This window comes from Patella vulgata, chromosome 1 (genome assembly GCF_932274485.2).
Source record: "Patella vulgata chromosome 1, xgPatVulg1.2, whole genome shotgun sequence".
NCBI classification, from domain to species: domain Eukaryota; kingdom Metazoa; phylum Mollusca; class Gastropoda; family Patellidae; genus Patella; species Patella vulgata.
Window position 1 is genome coordinate 84,322,504 of NC_065879.2, and position 15,134 is coordinate 84,337,637.

At 33.7% G+C, this 15,134-nt stretch overlaps 1 protein-coding gene across 3 annotated transcripts in view; it reads right to left on the minus strand.

Annotated features, from left to right (window-relative positions):
• LOC126821774 (MAM and LDL-receptor class A domain-containing protein 2) overlaps nt 1–15,134 on the minus strand; it is a 104,285-nt gene that overhangs the window by 31,797 nt on the left and 57,354 nt on the right. For 2 of the 3 annotated variants that reach the window (XM_050550279.2, XM_050550286.2), the window contains exons 12-14: nt 13,630–13,875; nt 9,240–9,335; nt 6,006–6,116 (exon numbers count right to left, since the gene is read on the minus strand). In XM_050550279.2, the coding sequence (XP_050406236.1) occupies nt 6,006–6,116; nt 9,240–9,335; nt 13,630–13,875 (453 nt within the window). Of the gene's footprint in view, nt 1–6,005; nt 6,117–9,239; nt 9,336–13,629; nt 14,117–15,134 lie in introns of those variants that run through there. The other variant, XM_050550292.2, reaches the window with a different exon arrangement.

A 15,134-nucleotide genomic window follows, 5' to 3' on the forward strand; every position in this document is an offset into this window, starting at 1 on the left:
TAATAAAATGGCAATATTACTGTGATGAAAAATTTAAAACTATAATTTCGGATATACAGGTCACAATCATGCTTATAACTGAGCGACGTTTCAACTAGGCTTCTATAGTCATTATCAAGCAATGATAAAATATGAAAATATAACAAGACAATATATACATGTACACAACGATACTTAGCTAATGCTGACCAACCAGAGATACCCCTTCTAATTACATGTCGACCTGATTATAACAGATTTTGTTGACCCCATATAGGTCTATATGTAATTCCAAATATACATATTACACCATACCTCATTTAAAAATGAGGTTTTATACACTTCATAATTAATTGAGACAAAGCAAGCAACGGTAAGGAAGGAGAAAAGCAATGGTAAGTTCATAAGAAGTTCTTAATTAATTTTTAAATTACATTTGTCATCTAACAAAGCAGGTGCCCCCCGTCCCCCCATCATACCCCATTCGTACGTGACAAGGAGTAGGGTCGCCTGTCCAATCTCGTGGGTTTTCTCCGTGTCCTCCGGTTTCTCCCCACTGCTAAAGACCTCTACGCGCGAGCGAATTATTCAAATAAATTAGATCCAAATGTTAGTCCCGAAATGACCTAGAAAATATCTCTCTCATATCATATACACATAAATTATATCAATAAAAATGAATTTATTCCCGGAATAAGCACGAAATGACAAATGATTGGTCCTCCCTAGAGCAGCCTACTCAAAACATCGACCAGTAATAAACATTACTTGAATCCTGAAGAACTATGTCCGGTGTATTCGAGAATCATTAATGCGCAATAGTAAATATAAGGGTGAATATGTGCTGTAATGCCCCTGTCAGACCAGGGTGGCGTCCTTACTGCGCTGCTGCGACCGTACCAGCGAACAGAAATGCACATGGTCGCCTGCAAACGTGATCACAACGCGAGAAAATGTCCCAAAAACATTACAAACTTGAAAAAATGTCGCGTTCTTACAACTTTCCAGGTCAGATGCCCAAAACAAACGCCGTGACTCGGCGATCTGAGACCATTTTCTGTCTCCCTAGCAGCGCAGTAAGGACGCCACCCCGGTCTGACGGGGGGGGGGGGGTAAAATCATAAGGGTGGATAGGATTAAAACCACGATTTGTGAAAGAAAGAGAGAGAAATGGGGTTTAACGTCCACTCGACACAAACTAGGTCATTTCGGACTAACATATGGTTTAATTTTATTTCAATAATTCACTTGCGCGTAGGGGTCTTTAGCAGTGAGAGGAAACCGGAGGACCCGGAGAAAACCCACGAGGTTGGATAGGCGGCACTACTCCTTGTCACGTACAACCGGTGATTCGAAACCACGCCAGTTGACTCAATGACAGGCCTTATGATACAGCGCGCACGTGCTAACCATTCGACCTACCCCCACCCACCCCACCCACGATTTGAGTCGTAGCGTGAATCGTGATAGTATGAACATAGCATACGGGTGGATAATTATGTGCTTAAAGGGAATAAACTCATAAAGATGGCTGTACTAACTGACCATCACTATTATTGATCAATCGTAATATTTATTGTAATTGTTCCAATTAATTATCAATTAATAGTAATTTCAACATACCAATAACATGACAGTCAATGAAATAGAGGTGGAGGGGACCAGTCTGATTCATTATATACTATTATTGTCATATACTTGCCAGAAAAACATCCGATCAACAGATAAGGATAAAAGTCTATTGTATTAATAAATACTGAATCGAATTTCGTCTATTAATGTTTGAAGCGAGGAATAAAACAAAACGAAACATTAATAATACAATGTGAACAATTTAATCATAAAAGATAAAATTCTGAAATTAAATTTAAAAAAAGGCTTCAAAATAGATGAAAACATTTTCGATCAAAATACAAGAAGTTTCGGTAATAGTATAAATGTCTAATTTCACAGAACCCTCCCTTAAAACCAAACGAGCGCTGGTGAAAAATAATAAAACTTTCCATGCTAAATTAGTCACACTAACCACGTAAAAGATTTGAAAATAGATTGATACGCAGGAAAATATGTTTATAGAAATGTCGCATCAATAAAGGGTGGGGTCTTAATTATTTGGGAATGTAGAGAAAATAGATCAGTGAATGATCGATTTAAAAATACGACCAATTTAGATATATTTAATACTATCAAAATATGAACCAAAAATAAATTACGGTATTAGACCATTGAATTATCGATTGATATCGCACACTAATTAAACGATATGTTAATTAACACTAATCTGATATGTTTTTAATTACTTGATAGATATTTAAAATCCCTGCAAGACATCATCGTTTGATACAGCAGCCGCACAGAAGTAACGACACTGCAACTCTTACAGGGGAGTGTTGCCCCTCTATTCCCACTTTCTAATTACTCCTTAACTAGATGTGTTGCACTCTAACCACACCACGACAAGACATGTTCATGTTGCACACTTATCATACCACAACACGACCTGTTGCACACTAATTATACCACGACACGACGTGTTCTTCACTTATCACACCACAACACGACGTGTTGTTCACCGATCACGCCATAAAAAAGATATTGTGCACACTAATCACATAGAAAATGAAAAATGAATTAATTTATTTCTCAGTGGTTTTGAATTTTATAAGCCTATATATCCTAATATGATATATATTGTTGCCAATATTTTAGTAAAAGGTTGTTAAGTTTGAGGTTGATATGGTATTCACTAATAGACTTGTCACGTTAAATCACAAATTATTTTAAATTAATTTTGTCTATACCCATTGCAACATATCCTAATATGTTATACATTGTTGCGAATACTTTACGTAAAAGGTTGCTAAGTTTGAGGTTGATATGGTATTCACTAATAGACTTGTCACGTTAAATCACAAATTATTTTAAATTATTAATTTTGTCTATACCCATTGCAACATATCCTAATATGTTATACATTGTTGCAAATATTTTACGTAAAAGGTTGTTAAGTTTGAGGTTAGTGTGGTATTCAATTATAGACTTGTCACGTTAAATGCGTCTATTACTATTTGTGGAATTCTAATAGAAAAGAGTTTGCTTTATCAAAAAGTATTTTCATAGCACTTATAGGGGTAATCAAGCGGAATTGTCAAAGTATTCAATACACCCTTGAATCACTTCACAATTTCAAAATAGCATTTATCTCTAGTAATGAAAAGTAGAGTACTGCTATAAACTCTATTGTCATTGAGCTATTTTAATACCCTCCTTTTTTTTCTTTTACAATCTCGCCACTATTTGCGATATTTCCATTGGATACAGAGCTAGACCCACCTATCGAATCAAAATTATTTCACTACTGAATGTGTTTTTTTAATTTTATAGCAACCGCACAAAGTTTACAGTCGTTTCATCCTTTTTTGGCTAGGAGATAAAAAAAAACAAAGGAATTTTGATTGAACACTAGAGATAGACACACCTCTGCAATCAAAATTCTTTCAGAATTTTAGATTTCCATTTTACAATGCATGACTCGTAAAAAATATACGCTGTTGTACAATCTTTTCACCTTTGTTTGGTCCTATGATGAAAATTACTAGGGAATAAAAAAATTGAAATTGACTCAACACTAGAGCCAGACACACCCCTCCAATCAAAATTCTATCAGAATTACAGAAATTTCATAGCAACCGCAGATATCTCCATTTTACGTAATGTATGACTCATCAAAAATCTACGTTATTGTACGATCGTTGCACCCTTTGATAGTCCCATGATGAAAATAATCATGAAATACAAAATAATAAAAAAATAAATGAAATTTTGATTGGAATATTGGGCTAGACACACCTATTCAATCACACTTCTTTCAGAATTTAAGGTAATATTAAATTTATAGAAACCATAAAATTTCCATTTCCTTGATTTGTGAAGCGGCAAACATATTGGCCTACGTTCTTTTACGATCATTCTAAATGTTTTTGTCCTATGGTGAAAATAACCATGCGACCCCCCGTCCCCCTCCTCTTCCCAACTTTTGATTGGACACACCCATCTAATCTCATTGATTTCAAGACTGATTATATATAAATAATTTCATATTAACTACTAATATTTGAATTTTTTCTAATATAATGACTCCTCAAAAACTTATTTAACTATCCGACCCGACAAATTGCCGAACCTAAATTTTGATACAGAAAATGAACACAGTTTAAAGGTGCAGCACGCAAACGAAATGAAATGCGGTTTAACGCCCTACTCTTCTGCCCCTACTGGGCTAATGAAGACGGGCATACGCCACACAGTGTGCTATGGGGGAAATTTTGCCCGGACAGCGATGCTACTACGGTCTACTCTTATTTCGAATTTCAACTGTCAAGGGATCTTTTACGTGGACGCCAAGTGTACACGGGATTCGGTTTATCGTCCCATCTGAACGACTAGACTGCTGTCTTTGCCAGGCGCTCCGTCCTGTACAAGGGGAAACCACACGCACACTAAACTTCTACTAAATTTAACCAATTTCTGAACAATAATTTCAAAACATCACCACGCACACTGAACTTCTACTAAATTTAACCAATTTCTGAACAATAATTTCAAACCACCACCACGTTATATTCTTCTCTCTGTTTTTTTCTATTTAAACGAACATTGCCCTAAAATAACCAACTAACAATATCTGTTTTTAAGATTTATGGTTTTTATCAACACCCCGTCTCTCCAGGTCATAGACCTCGACAACAATGTTGCAGTTTCCTCTGACAGTCTAAATAATTGATTTAATAAAAATAAGGCCCTTATTTAAAAAAAAAACATACTTGTGTTTACTGTTGCCCGACCGACCCTATTTGTGTTTTTAGCCGAAATCGCCAACCCTTAACTTTTATTCTATAACTGGCCTTGGCGTGGTTTTCTTGTAAAATTTCCAACACTGGCATTTCTGTATTATTTCAAGAACCTTACCCAGTAATTAAGCTAAAAATGCTAGGGAATCCTACGAAAAATCAAACAAAAAAAACTTTTTCCGAACTATGGACCCTATAACCGTAAACACAGGTATCCTTTTCTTGGCCTAAGGTATCTCACTAGGACCTACAGACCCAACACCAAGAAAATATATACCTACAGCAATTTCTTATTAAAGTTTTGATAAGAATAGCAGAGAAAATGGGGATTAAAAAACCTTATCACGTTACATATTTAGAGTCTATATGCTAACAGTAGAGCAATAGGACTATTTGATTTAATAGGTGAAAGGAGAGATTTACCATGGTCCCCACTATTGCCCCAACAATGACTTCTGTAGGTGAACTTTTCACGAACCTTCCTCTAACACTATAAACTATGAATTAGCAGGGTGAATGGTTTTCTAACACCTTATAGCTTATAAACACCTGATTTATGATTATAGGCTACTATTACATATAAACAACTATACCAGGTAGATAAAACAAAGATATACATCTACTAATAACTATAATTCAATTATATGTATATAAAATAATTCTAAAAGGGTATCTCTTAAAGGGAAAGATTTAGGCGTTAATGCAATTATAATAATATAAACCATATTATCTTAGTCGCTTAGTATTAAACTTAGTAATTGTGTATCCATAAAATTGTACCTTGTCTTAATATGATTGTTCAATTACTAAATTGCAATCAAAGAAGATATCTAATTTTGTATATGTTTTGGCGATATTGTAAATCTGTTAAAGGGGCACCTTGTTGTAATGAAATGAGGTTTAGGTACTACTTTTATATTTACCACAAAAAATTTGGTTCAATTATATGTATATAGAAAACTATAAATGGTATATTTTGGGTGATCTTGCGAATCTCTTAACGGGGCACCTTTTTGAACTAAACATACATGTATATATATAAAAAGATCTAAAAGGTTGGTGATAATTAGTGAATTTAAGAATTATGAGAGTCGTTTAATATGTTAATTAAAAAACATGTTAATTTGTATCCATACCAAGTATTATATTATAAGTCAATTGCTAAATTCTACTTACCACAATTTCTTTCGTCCGACCAATCGGCGCAATCCATAGACCCATCGCACACACTAGAATTGGGGATACATTGATGACTGCCATGACATGAAAACTCGTCGATTCCACAAACTGCAGGGAAGATAAAAGAGATTAAAAGAAATCACTAAATTTGTGTGTGTGTGTGTTTCAATTCTGGCCAGTTTGCTCTAAAACGAGAAAGAAGACTTGGTTTCCCTTTTCAGATTACGTAATTTTTAAAGCTTAAGATTTTTATTATCTCAAGAAAAGCCATGAACTGGACACAGAAGAATGAACTCATCATGCTGCCGGGTAACGTCACTTAAACTCACAGGTTTCACTAATAAATGGCTTCACTCCAATTTAGTACTGGATCGGGGAATAAAGGGGTCACAATTCTTTGGAATACAATTATTGTTTATTACAGAGCGAGGCTTCGCTAGTTCCTCAAAAAGTAAGCACTAAACTATTTATGGTCTGCGATATCACTTCGGTTGAAGCGGACGTAAAATAAAGCTATTTCACTCACCCAGTTCAGTAAGCAGAAGAAGAAGAAAAAAAGAATAAGCAATGATGATAAAGACAAGAGACAACTTACTTGATGAAGAAGCGAGAATCCTAGTCGAAACGTCATCAATAATAAATATTAATTGTATTCCAAAGAACGGCCGAATGTTTAAATTTAAAAATGGCAAAATAAATTCAATCCAACGACATATTTTTAAAAATAGAATAAAGTAGACCGTGAGTGAATACATGGGTATACTAAAATGAAATAAATAAAAATAGAAATGTCAAGAAAAGAAAATCAAGTTAAATTTTTAATTTTGTTACCCATGTTTAATCATACATTAGCCGATTTATATATATCACGGATCTAGCCATATTTATCGCCAAGCTTACAAATTTAATATTCACAACTGACAAAGTCTGAACGTAAGACCTGCGTAAATTCATATATGGATGTGTAAACATGTGTCGCATTTTCTTTTTACTTCAATCAAGTTGTATTTTGTGTGACGTGTTATTTTGATGTCAATGCCTTTCGGTGTATGTAATGCTACGGGTACGTACTATACTCGAGTGTATTTAGGGTATGCATATTTAAGTGTTTACTGAGTGACCTGTAAATGGTTACTAGTATAAACATTAATTCATGGATATCTAATTAGATATTTTTAATGTAGTTTTAATTAACTAATTTTGTTCAATATAATTATTAAGTTCCCGTTACAGTTATTGACCTATATGTTTGAACTTTAATAAACATTACTTAATGTGTTTTTGATTATTTCAAACTAACGCTTTCAAGTTGTAATAATGACGAATGTTGAATCTGATCTTCGTTTTTCTATTATTATCGAAGACGTTTATTTTTTTCAATTCTAGTTTCATTTTTTTTTTCAATTACCCTTTTCTAGTTTTAATGACCATGAATATTGAAGATAACTTTTATTTGTTATTATCGAAGGAAATTTTTGTTATTTCAATCTTATTTTTCTAATACCGAATTGATGTTTTATTGTTTAATTTATTTAGTTTCATCGGTTATTATTACTTTAGATTATAATTAAAGCTGATTTTCATTTGTTATTTTCAAAGATATTTGTTTTCTTATTTCAAAATACCCCTTTCTGGTTTTAATAACGATGTATATTTCTGTACTGAATTGATTTTTATCGTTAAGCTATCTAGTTGTTATAACTTAATAGTACAATTGTATCTGATAATTTTACAATTCCATTTGCTTATTGCAGTTTCTATTTGTTATCATTGATGGTTATTGCAGTTTTTATTTGCTATCCTGATGATTATGGCAGTTTCTATTTGTTATTATTGATAATTATTCAAGTTTTTATTTGTTATTATTGGTGACCATTACAGTTTCTATTTGTTGTTATTGATAACTATATACCAATTAATCAATGATGATTATTCAGTTGCTACTTGTTATTATTGATAATTGTTCAGTTGCTATTTGTTATTCTTGATAATTATTCAAGTTTTTATTTGTTATTCATGATGATAATTATAATTGTTATGGTTTTTGCAGTTAATAATGGTTATTATCGATCATTATTTCAGTTAATTATTGATGATTATTCACATTCTTTTTGTTTTTGTGGACGATTTTCTCAGTTTACTTCAGTTTCTATTTGCGTTTATTTCATATGGCTGTTTAGTTTCTATTTTATATTCATCCTAATAAAAACTATTGTGTTATTCCGGTCCTATTTCGAACACAGATCTAGACTTTAAAGGAGTTAAACCTCTAACTTAATATTTTCCACAATATTCGAAAATAAAACCAATATTTATGTTGTTATCTTGTCGTAAAATATGGGATCCTTAATATCCAATATTTGAGAAACAATGAACATTTTTAAACTAATACACGAGTCGTGTATTTTATGGTTTCGGGCGCCATTTGTAGTGAACAAAGAGAAACATATCCTACGAGACAACGCGGAAGTAATTATTATGTCTGATTCACAAACAACAAAATATTAGTAAAAAAACCCAAAAAAACAAACAACCCGTGTTGCATGGACTAAGCAGGCGTTAACGTCCGTCTTTTAATTTGGACTGTTCTCGTATTCCAACGAACCTTATTGATTAGAAATTACAATAAATTATTTAAAAGGGGAATAAAATTACATTAATATGTGCTTTTAAACCCATTTAAGGTTCCATAGTATAGAGCTAACATCTTATAAGTCTAGACTCATGATTTTGCGGTTTATGATATGATTATTTCATATGTTTTTTTTGTTATCCGTGAAGATTGTCGCGGCTGTCTTGTTTCTATTCCATATTTATCCTAATAGAAAATAATGTGTTTTTTGGGGGTCGGGTTCCGAACACAGATTATTTTTCGATGACTATGATTATTTCATACGTTGTTTTGTTTTCGTAACCTTTCAGTTTCAATTCTATATTTATCCAAATAGAAAAAAGTGTGCATTTTTGGGGTCGAATTCCGAAAACAGATATTTTTCGATGACTATGATTATTTCATATGTGTTTTTGTTTTCGTGGCTGTCCAGTTTCAATTCTGTATTTATCCTAATAGAAATTACTGTGTTTTTGTTCGGTCGGATTTCTAACATAGATTATTTTTGATGACTAAGGTGTGTTGACCACCTTCATGGCCGGTAATTACCTATATACATGTGTTATTAATCTCTGGAGACTCCATGCTAAATCTGAGTATATATATATATACATACGTACCTTTCTGGGCAGGTGGTCGTAAACAATTTGGACTGTCATCAGCAAAGCTTTCACATGGTTGGTCAAATAAGATATCTTTACATTCTTTAGTTACATCTATAGAAATAAACAAAGGCGTATGAATATTGACATAACGTTACGTTCAATGGCAATTCTAAGTCTAAAAGGGTTATTAAGTTTTCATTTTTGTGTTTGTATAAAGATGGGAACGTTGATACCCCTTGCTCTCCATCGCTAAAGCTACTGCACAAAAACAAAATAATTGGTGTAATTGTTAAATGGAAACGCATCGTCAATTCTAGACTATTGCAATGTACTAGTATATACAATCTATATGATACAAAGTCTGATACAAATTCGCTCTGAAAGGCAAACTAGAAAATTATATCGAAAAGTACACGAAACAGAAAATAAAAGATATACAAAAGATAGCCTAAAGAGATAGACAAGGGCCAGACAAAACTCAAAATCAATCCTACACAATCAATTCGCAAAGTAGCATATTATTACGAAACAAAAGTTCTAAATAATATACAAGATCAACTCGTCATGTAGTTCTAACTATGGAAAACTACAGCGAAAGAGATAGACAAAATACAGCGCAAGAGACATACAAAATACAGCGTAAGGGATAAACAAAATACAGCGCAAGAGACATACAAAATACAGCGTAAGGGATAAACAAAATACAGCATAATAGACAAACAAAATACAGCGTAAGAGATAAACAAAATTAAAAGTTATAATTAGTTATAAAAATGAAAAATTCCATTTTCAGCGCTTTGGTAAATCACGGTAAAAACGCTTGTTTATTTTTGTCACAATCCAAACCCAGGGTATTGTAATAATGCCAGTTTGCCAGGCTACGTGCCGTGTAATTTGAATATAGTAACCAGAACTTATTGTTAACTTTTATTGTATCTTTACGAGGGGAAAACGTTTGTGAAGAAATCTAAGCGGACTTCAAAGAAGTTTCGTTTTAATATAAAAGAAAACTCTCAAACTTAAATATTTGCATACACCGTGCACGAAAACTTAATAATTCAGAGATAATTTTATACAAAGATTAATCGAAACATAAGTATTTTATATCAAAACATCGTCAGCTATGTTGGCCCGCCTACTTTTAGAAAGTTCAATTAACAAAATCGACAAGCTAAAGGTAAGATGTCATGTCTGAACATTCATATTCATCAATTAATTAAAGCGACATTATGCACGATTAGATAAAGAGATGATAGTTTTCGCGGTAATAGTTAAAACTAGATAACGAAAAGGCAATATGCTGACGTTTTCAGTCAAATTAATTCACTCTGAGCCGAGAAATCCTTATTTCAAAAACACTGTAGCCTCTATTGTCATTGTTATCGGTCTCGATTATACATTTTTATTGTTATCGGTGTCGATTATACATTTTTATGGTTAATATCAACCGTCATTGAACTACATATCGGATTCAAATCTGTTGCTCGCTAGCCTCGAGGTCGGGTGTTCGATCCCTGCATTGGCCGAGAAAGTTCATCCCGATTTTCCGGCGTGGTTCCCCCTTGTCAGTGATGCAGGACGGAGGGCCTGACAAGGACAGCTGTCTAGTCATTCGGATGAGACGAAAAACCGAGGTCCCGTGTACACTTGGCGTCCACGTAAAAGATCCCTTGACAGTTGAAATTCGAAATAAGAGTAGACCGTAGTGCCGCTGTCCGGTCAAAATTTCCCTCATAGCCCACTGTATGGCGTATGCCCGTCTTCATTAGCCCAGTTCGGAGCAAAACAGTAGGACGTTAAACCCCATTTCATTTCATTTCATTTCAAATCTGTTGATAATCGGACCCATCAGATGGCAATGAGGGTTGATTATAATCTGGATAAGTTAATTAATGTCTAATTCATAATTTAGATAACATTTCAGACCTAAAGAAATAGGAGAGAGAGAGAGAGAAATGGGGTTTAACGTCCACTCGACACAAACTAGGTCATTTCGGGACTAACATATGGTTTAACTTTATTTACATAATTCGCTTGCGCGTAGGGGTCTTTAGCAGTGGGAGGAAACCGGAGGCCCCGGAGAAAACCCACGAGGTTGGACAGGCGACCCTACTCCTTGTCACGTACAACCGGGGATTCCTAAAGAAATAGGAAGATTTAGCTCTTGCATAATGCATGTCTAAATAAAGACTCAAAAATAAAGGTGATCTCACTCTATTATGAACGAACTAGGATGTTTCCCACCCATATACGACATATAGCACAGTTCAGAGCCGTTAAAACAGACAAAGGAAGGTAATATCTATATTTAAACAACTACAACAGATCAAAATAAAACAGCGTATATACATATGTAATATTTAAGTGGAATTTCGTAATCGAGGTCTATTTACGAAAGGAACCGGAATTCAGAGCCAGTTATCATGAAACGTATAATCAATAACGTGTTTATAGACAAATTCAAAGAACGATAATAAGATGCATTATATAAGATAGAACTGGCAGTTATCGCTATAATAGTTAAGAAATAGGTAATGAAAAGGGAATTGAAAATTTCAGTCAAATTACTTTGATAAGGGCTAAGTTATGAATGTTGTAGGTTTTGACAACAATACCGTAGTCTTGATTTTCACTATAACCATTGTTACGATAATAAACGAAGTCTCGATTATCCATTTTTGAATTAAATTATTAAATGGCGATCATGTTTCAATTCACTAAAACACGCCACCATCCGATGAACTAGAGAGTTGACTATTGGCTTGTCATGTGTATAAATGTCTAATTTATAATTTATAAAACATTTTAGGCCAACGAATAGAACTGCAATAGGAAATTTCAGGTCTTACATAATGCAGCTTTACTAAAAAATGCAGCTTTACTAAAAATTAAGCTATCTGTTTTCGAAAGTTTCAACACAAAAGCATATATGTAATCGTGAAGTGGCATTCAGCAATCGAGAAACACAATAATAGAACACAATTCGACTAGGTATTGTGTTCCATGACAAGTGTGTTCTATTCACCACACTAACTCAGAACTAGTTATTTCCACGAAACTTATGTTCAATAACATCTTTATACACAAATTCAAAAGAACACAATATTAAAATTTAATTACGACACCAAAGCCTAATTGTTTTCGAACTTTCAAACACAAGAGATCGAAATAAAACAGCATATTTACGAACCGGAAACTTTTAAAGACGTGTTAATATATCACGATTTTTCTTTTCAATTTCTGTGAATTTTTAACCTAGAAATTCATTCTTATAAGATTGAATACGCTACTTTATAGAATTGAACGGCCGATGAATGCACTTTAAGCAGAGTCACGCCACAGAACGCACACATTCTTTTGGTAAAAAATAAAGCCACTTTACATAACCATTAATAAAATGGGCTCTTAAAATATCTATATTCAGGAAGGGTGTTCTACTTTTTGGAAACTTATTGAGAGAGAGAGAGAGAGAAATGGGGTTTAACGTCCACTCGACACTAACTAGGTCATTTCGTGACTAACATATGGTTTATTATTTTATTTCAATAATTCGCTTGCGCGTAGGGGTCTTTAGCAGTGGGAGGAAACCGGAGGACCCGGAGAAAACCCACGAGGTTGGACAGGCGACCCTACTCCTTGCCACGTACAACTGAGGATTCGAAACCAAGAAACTTATGGAAGAATACCTAAATTGATTTATAGAATTATGACAAGGATGGTGTCAAATTAAAACCTATGATACATATAAAATACAACGAAAACAAAAATATCGTGATAGCCTTATTTGATTCATTTATATAACCAGTTCCAACCTAAATAGATTCATAGCTCATGATGATATCAATGATATTACCACCAACAAGGAACATTAATGGATTTTCGTAACTCTGAAATACTTATCAAAAATATTACCACAACAAGGGATATTAAGGGGTTTTCGTAACTCTGAAACATATTACATTATTGGAGTTTTGTAACTGTGAAATGGTCCGACTCTTAAGGTAACTAAAATAAATTCATTGGTCTTTAGTCTATCAACAAAATTACCACAATAAGGGTATTAATGGATTTTTGTAACTGTGAAATAATTGGTCTTGTGGATACAACACGATTACCACACCAAGTGAAATTAGTGGACTTCCGTAACTATGAAATAATATGACTTTTAAGGTAAATAAAATTGATTCATTGGTTTTAAGGATATGAACAATATTACCACAATAAAATACATTAAATGATTTTCGTACCTATGAAATGATTCGACTTAAAGAAGCTACACATCTAACTTAGTATCATCCATATTTGTTACTCATTTCAATCAATACCCGGTGTTATTATTTCACTGTGAAATTATGGGATCCTGACTTCAGGTAAATAGAATAAGACAAAGAAAAGTTAAACTTACCTGAACATACATCTGTACACGGCTTTCTGAAAGTCAGTCCATCACATGGCGGGAAAAGCACAGAACACAAGTAGAACAAGGTGCTATTGGAACATCCAGTAGAAACCGGTCTGAGTCCAAATGGTTTATATCCCTTTTCAATCGCATCGCGTTCACTGTTAAAATTCCACTGATTGGGGTAAAACGTGTTATTAAATATTCCAAATGACTGGCAAATATCTATAGTAGTTGATACTTCACACCTTTCTGTAAATACAAACGGTAATACAACTATAATACTCACAAGTAGACATGCTATGACGCTAGGAAATAGCATGTTAACGTCTTTGCAACCCTGGCCCTGACATGGCCTTTTGACTGAGTGAATAAGAAAATGAGAGTTTGACACGCTGGTCTACCGTATACCTTCTAAAGACCGCAAGACGTCACACAGAAAAACACCACAGGCGATATCGTCGTCGCCTACCTATCACAGAGAAACCCAATTCACCCGATGACGAGAGAATTCTAATTAGGTTTATTGCTTTATATTACGTATTTAATAATTCGAATATTTATTTCTTTAATCTGCGTTTAGTTTAAAATGTTGTTTTCGAAATCCAAAATATAATTCACTGCGGTATCAATATTCCTTTTAAATCACTCAATAATTGGAATCTCTTTCGTGGCGCCTCCTCAATGGTGAGATTCTACTCCAATTCTTTCTTAAGTCCACAACTGATACTGAAACTTCTGACTGTTCTCAATATCTATTTTACAATCATTTGAATCTCCTTTAAGGTGACTCGTCAACAATCAGATTCAACTCCCATTCTTTCTAAAGTCCACCACAATTGATACTGAAACTTCTGACCATTCCCCGATGATTCACGATCTGGGTGGACGATTTGGGTACACTCCCAGTTTTTATACAGTAAGTGTTCTTAGTAATCCTGGAAATTATGAGTTTTACTCTATTTTTTTCCTAAGTCCACAATTGCTACTGAAACTCCCGATCATTTCTCTGATAAGCTATCAGCGTTAGTTCTAACGATCTGTATGGACGAGTTTAGAACACCCCCGGTTTTTATACAAATATTCAGTAAGTGTTCTTAGTAATCCTGGAAATGACGTCTCCGTTATCCTTCTTTATTTGGTCCCGCTTCCTTTACTCTGTTAGTTTTCATTCTCCGAGAATTAAAGATGAAAATAGATCCTCCTTTTCGATATTGTAATTCCTTTTGTCTTATATAAATAGTTATAGTCAAACGAGCAAGCCAGAAGAAGTTGATGTCGCTTTGCAAAAGCCGAAATTTTATATCACGCTTCAAAATCAATGTTACATTCCAAGAGTTACCACTTTCGAGTAACAATCGCGCACAAAAATAAAATAACTCAAAACATTTGAAATTAGAAAAGTATTCCCAATGCAACCACAAATATTCCACTTCCACAAAGCGCCAACAGCATCATATCTTATAAACATATCAATAATTATATTATTTCCTTTGTAATAGGATGCGATG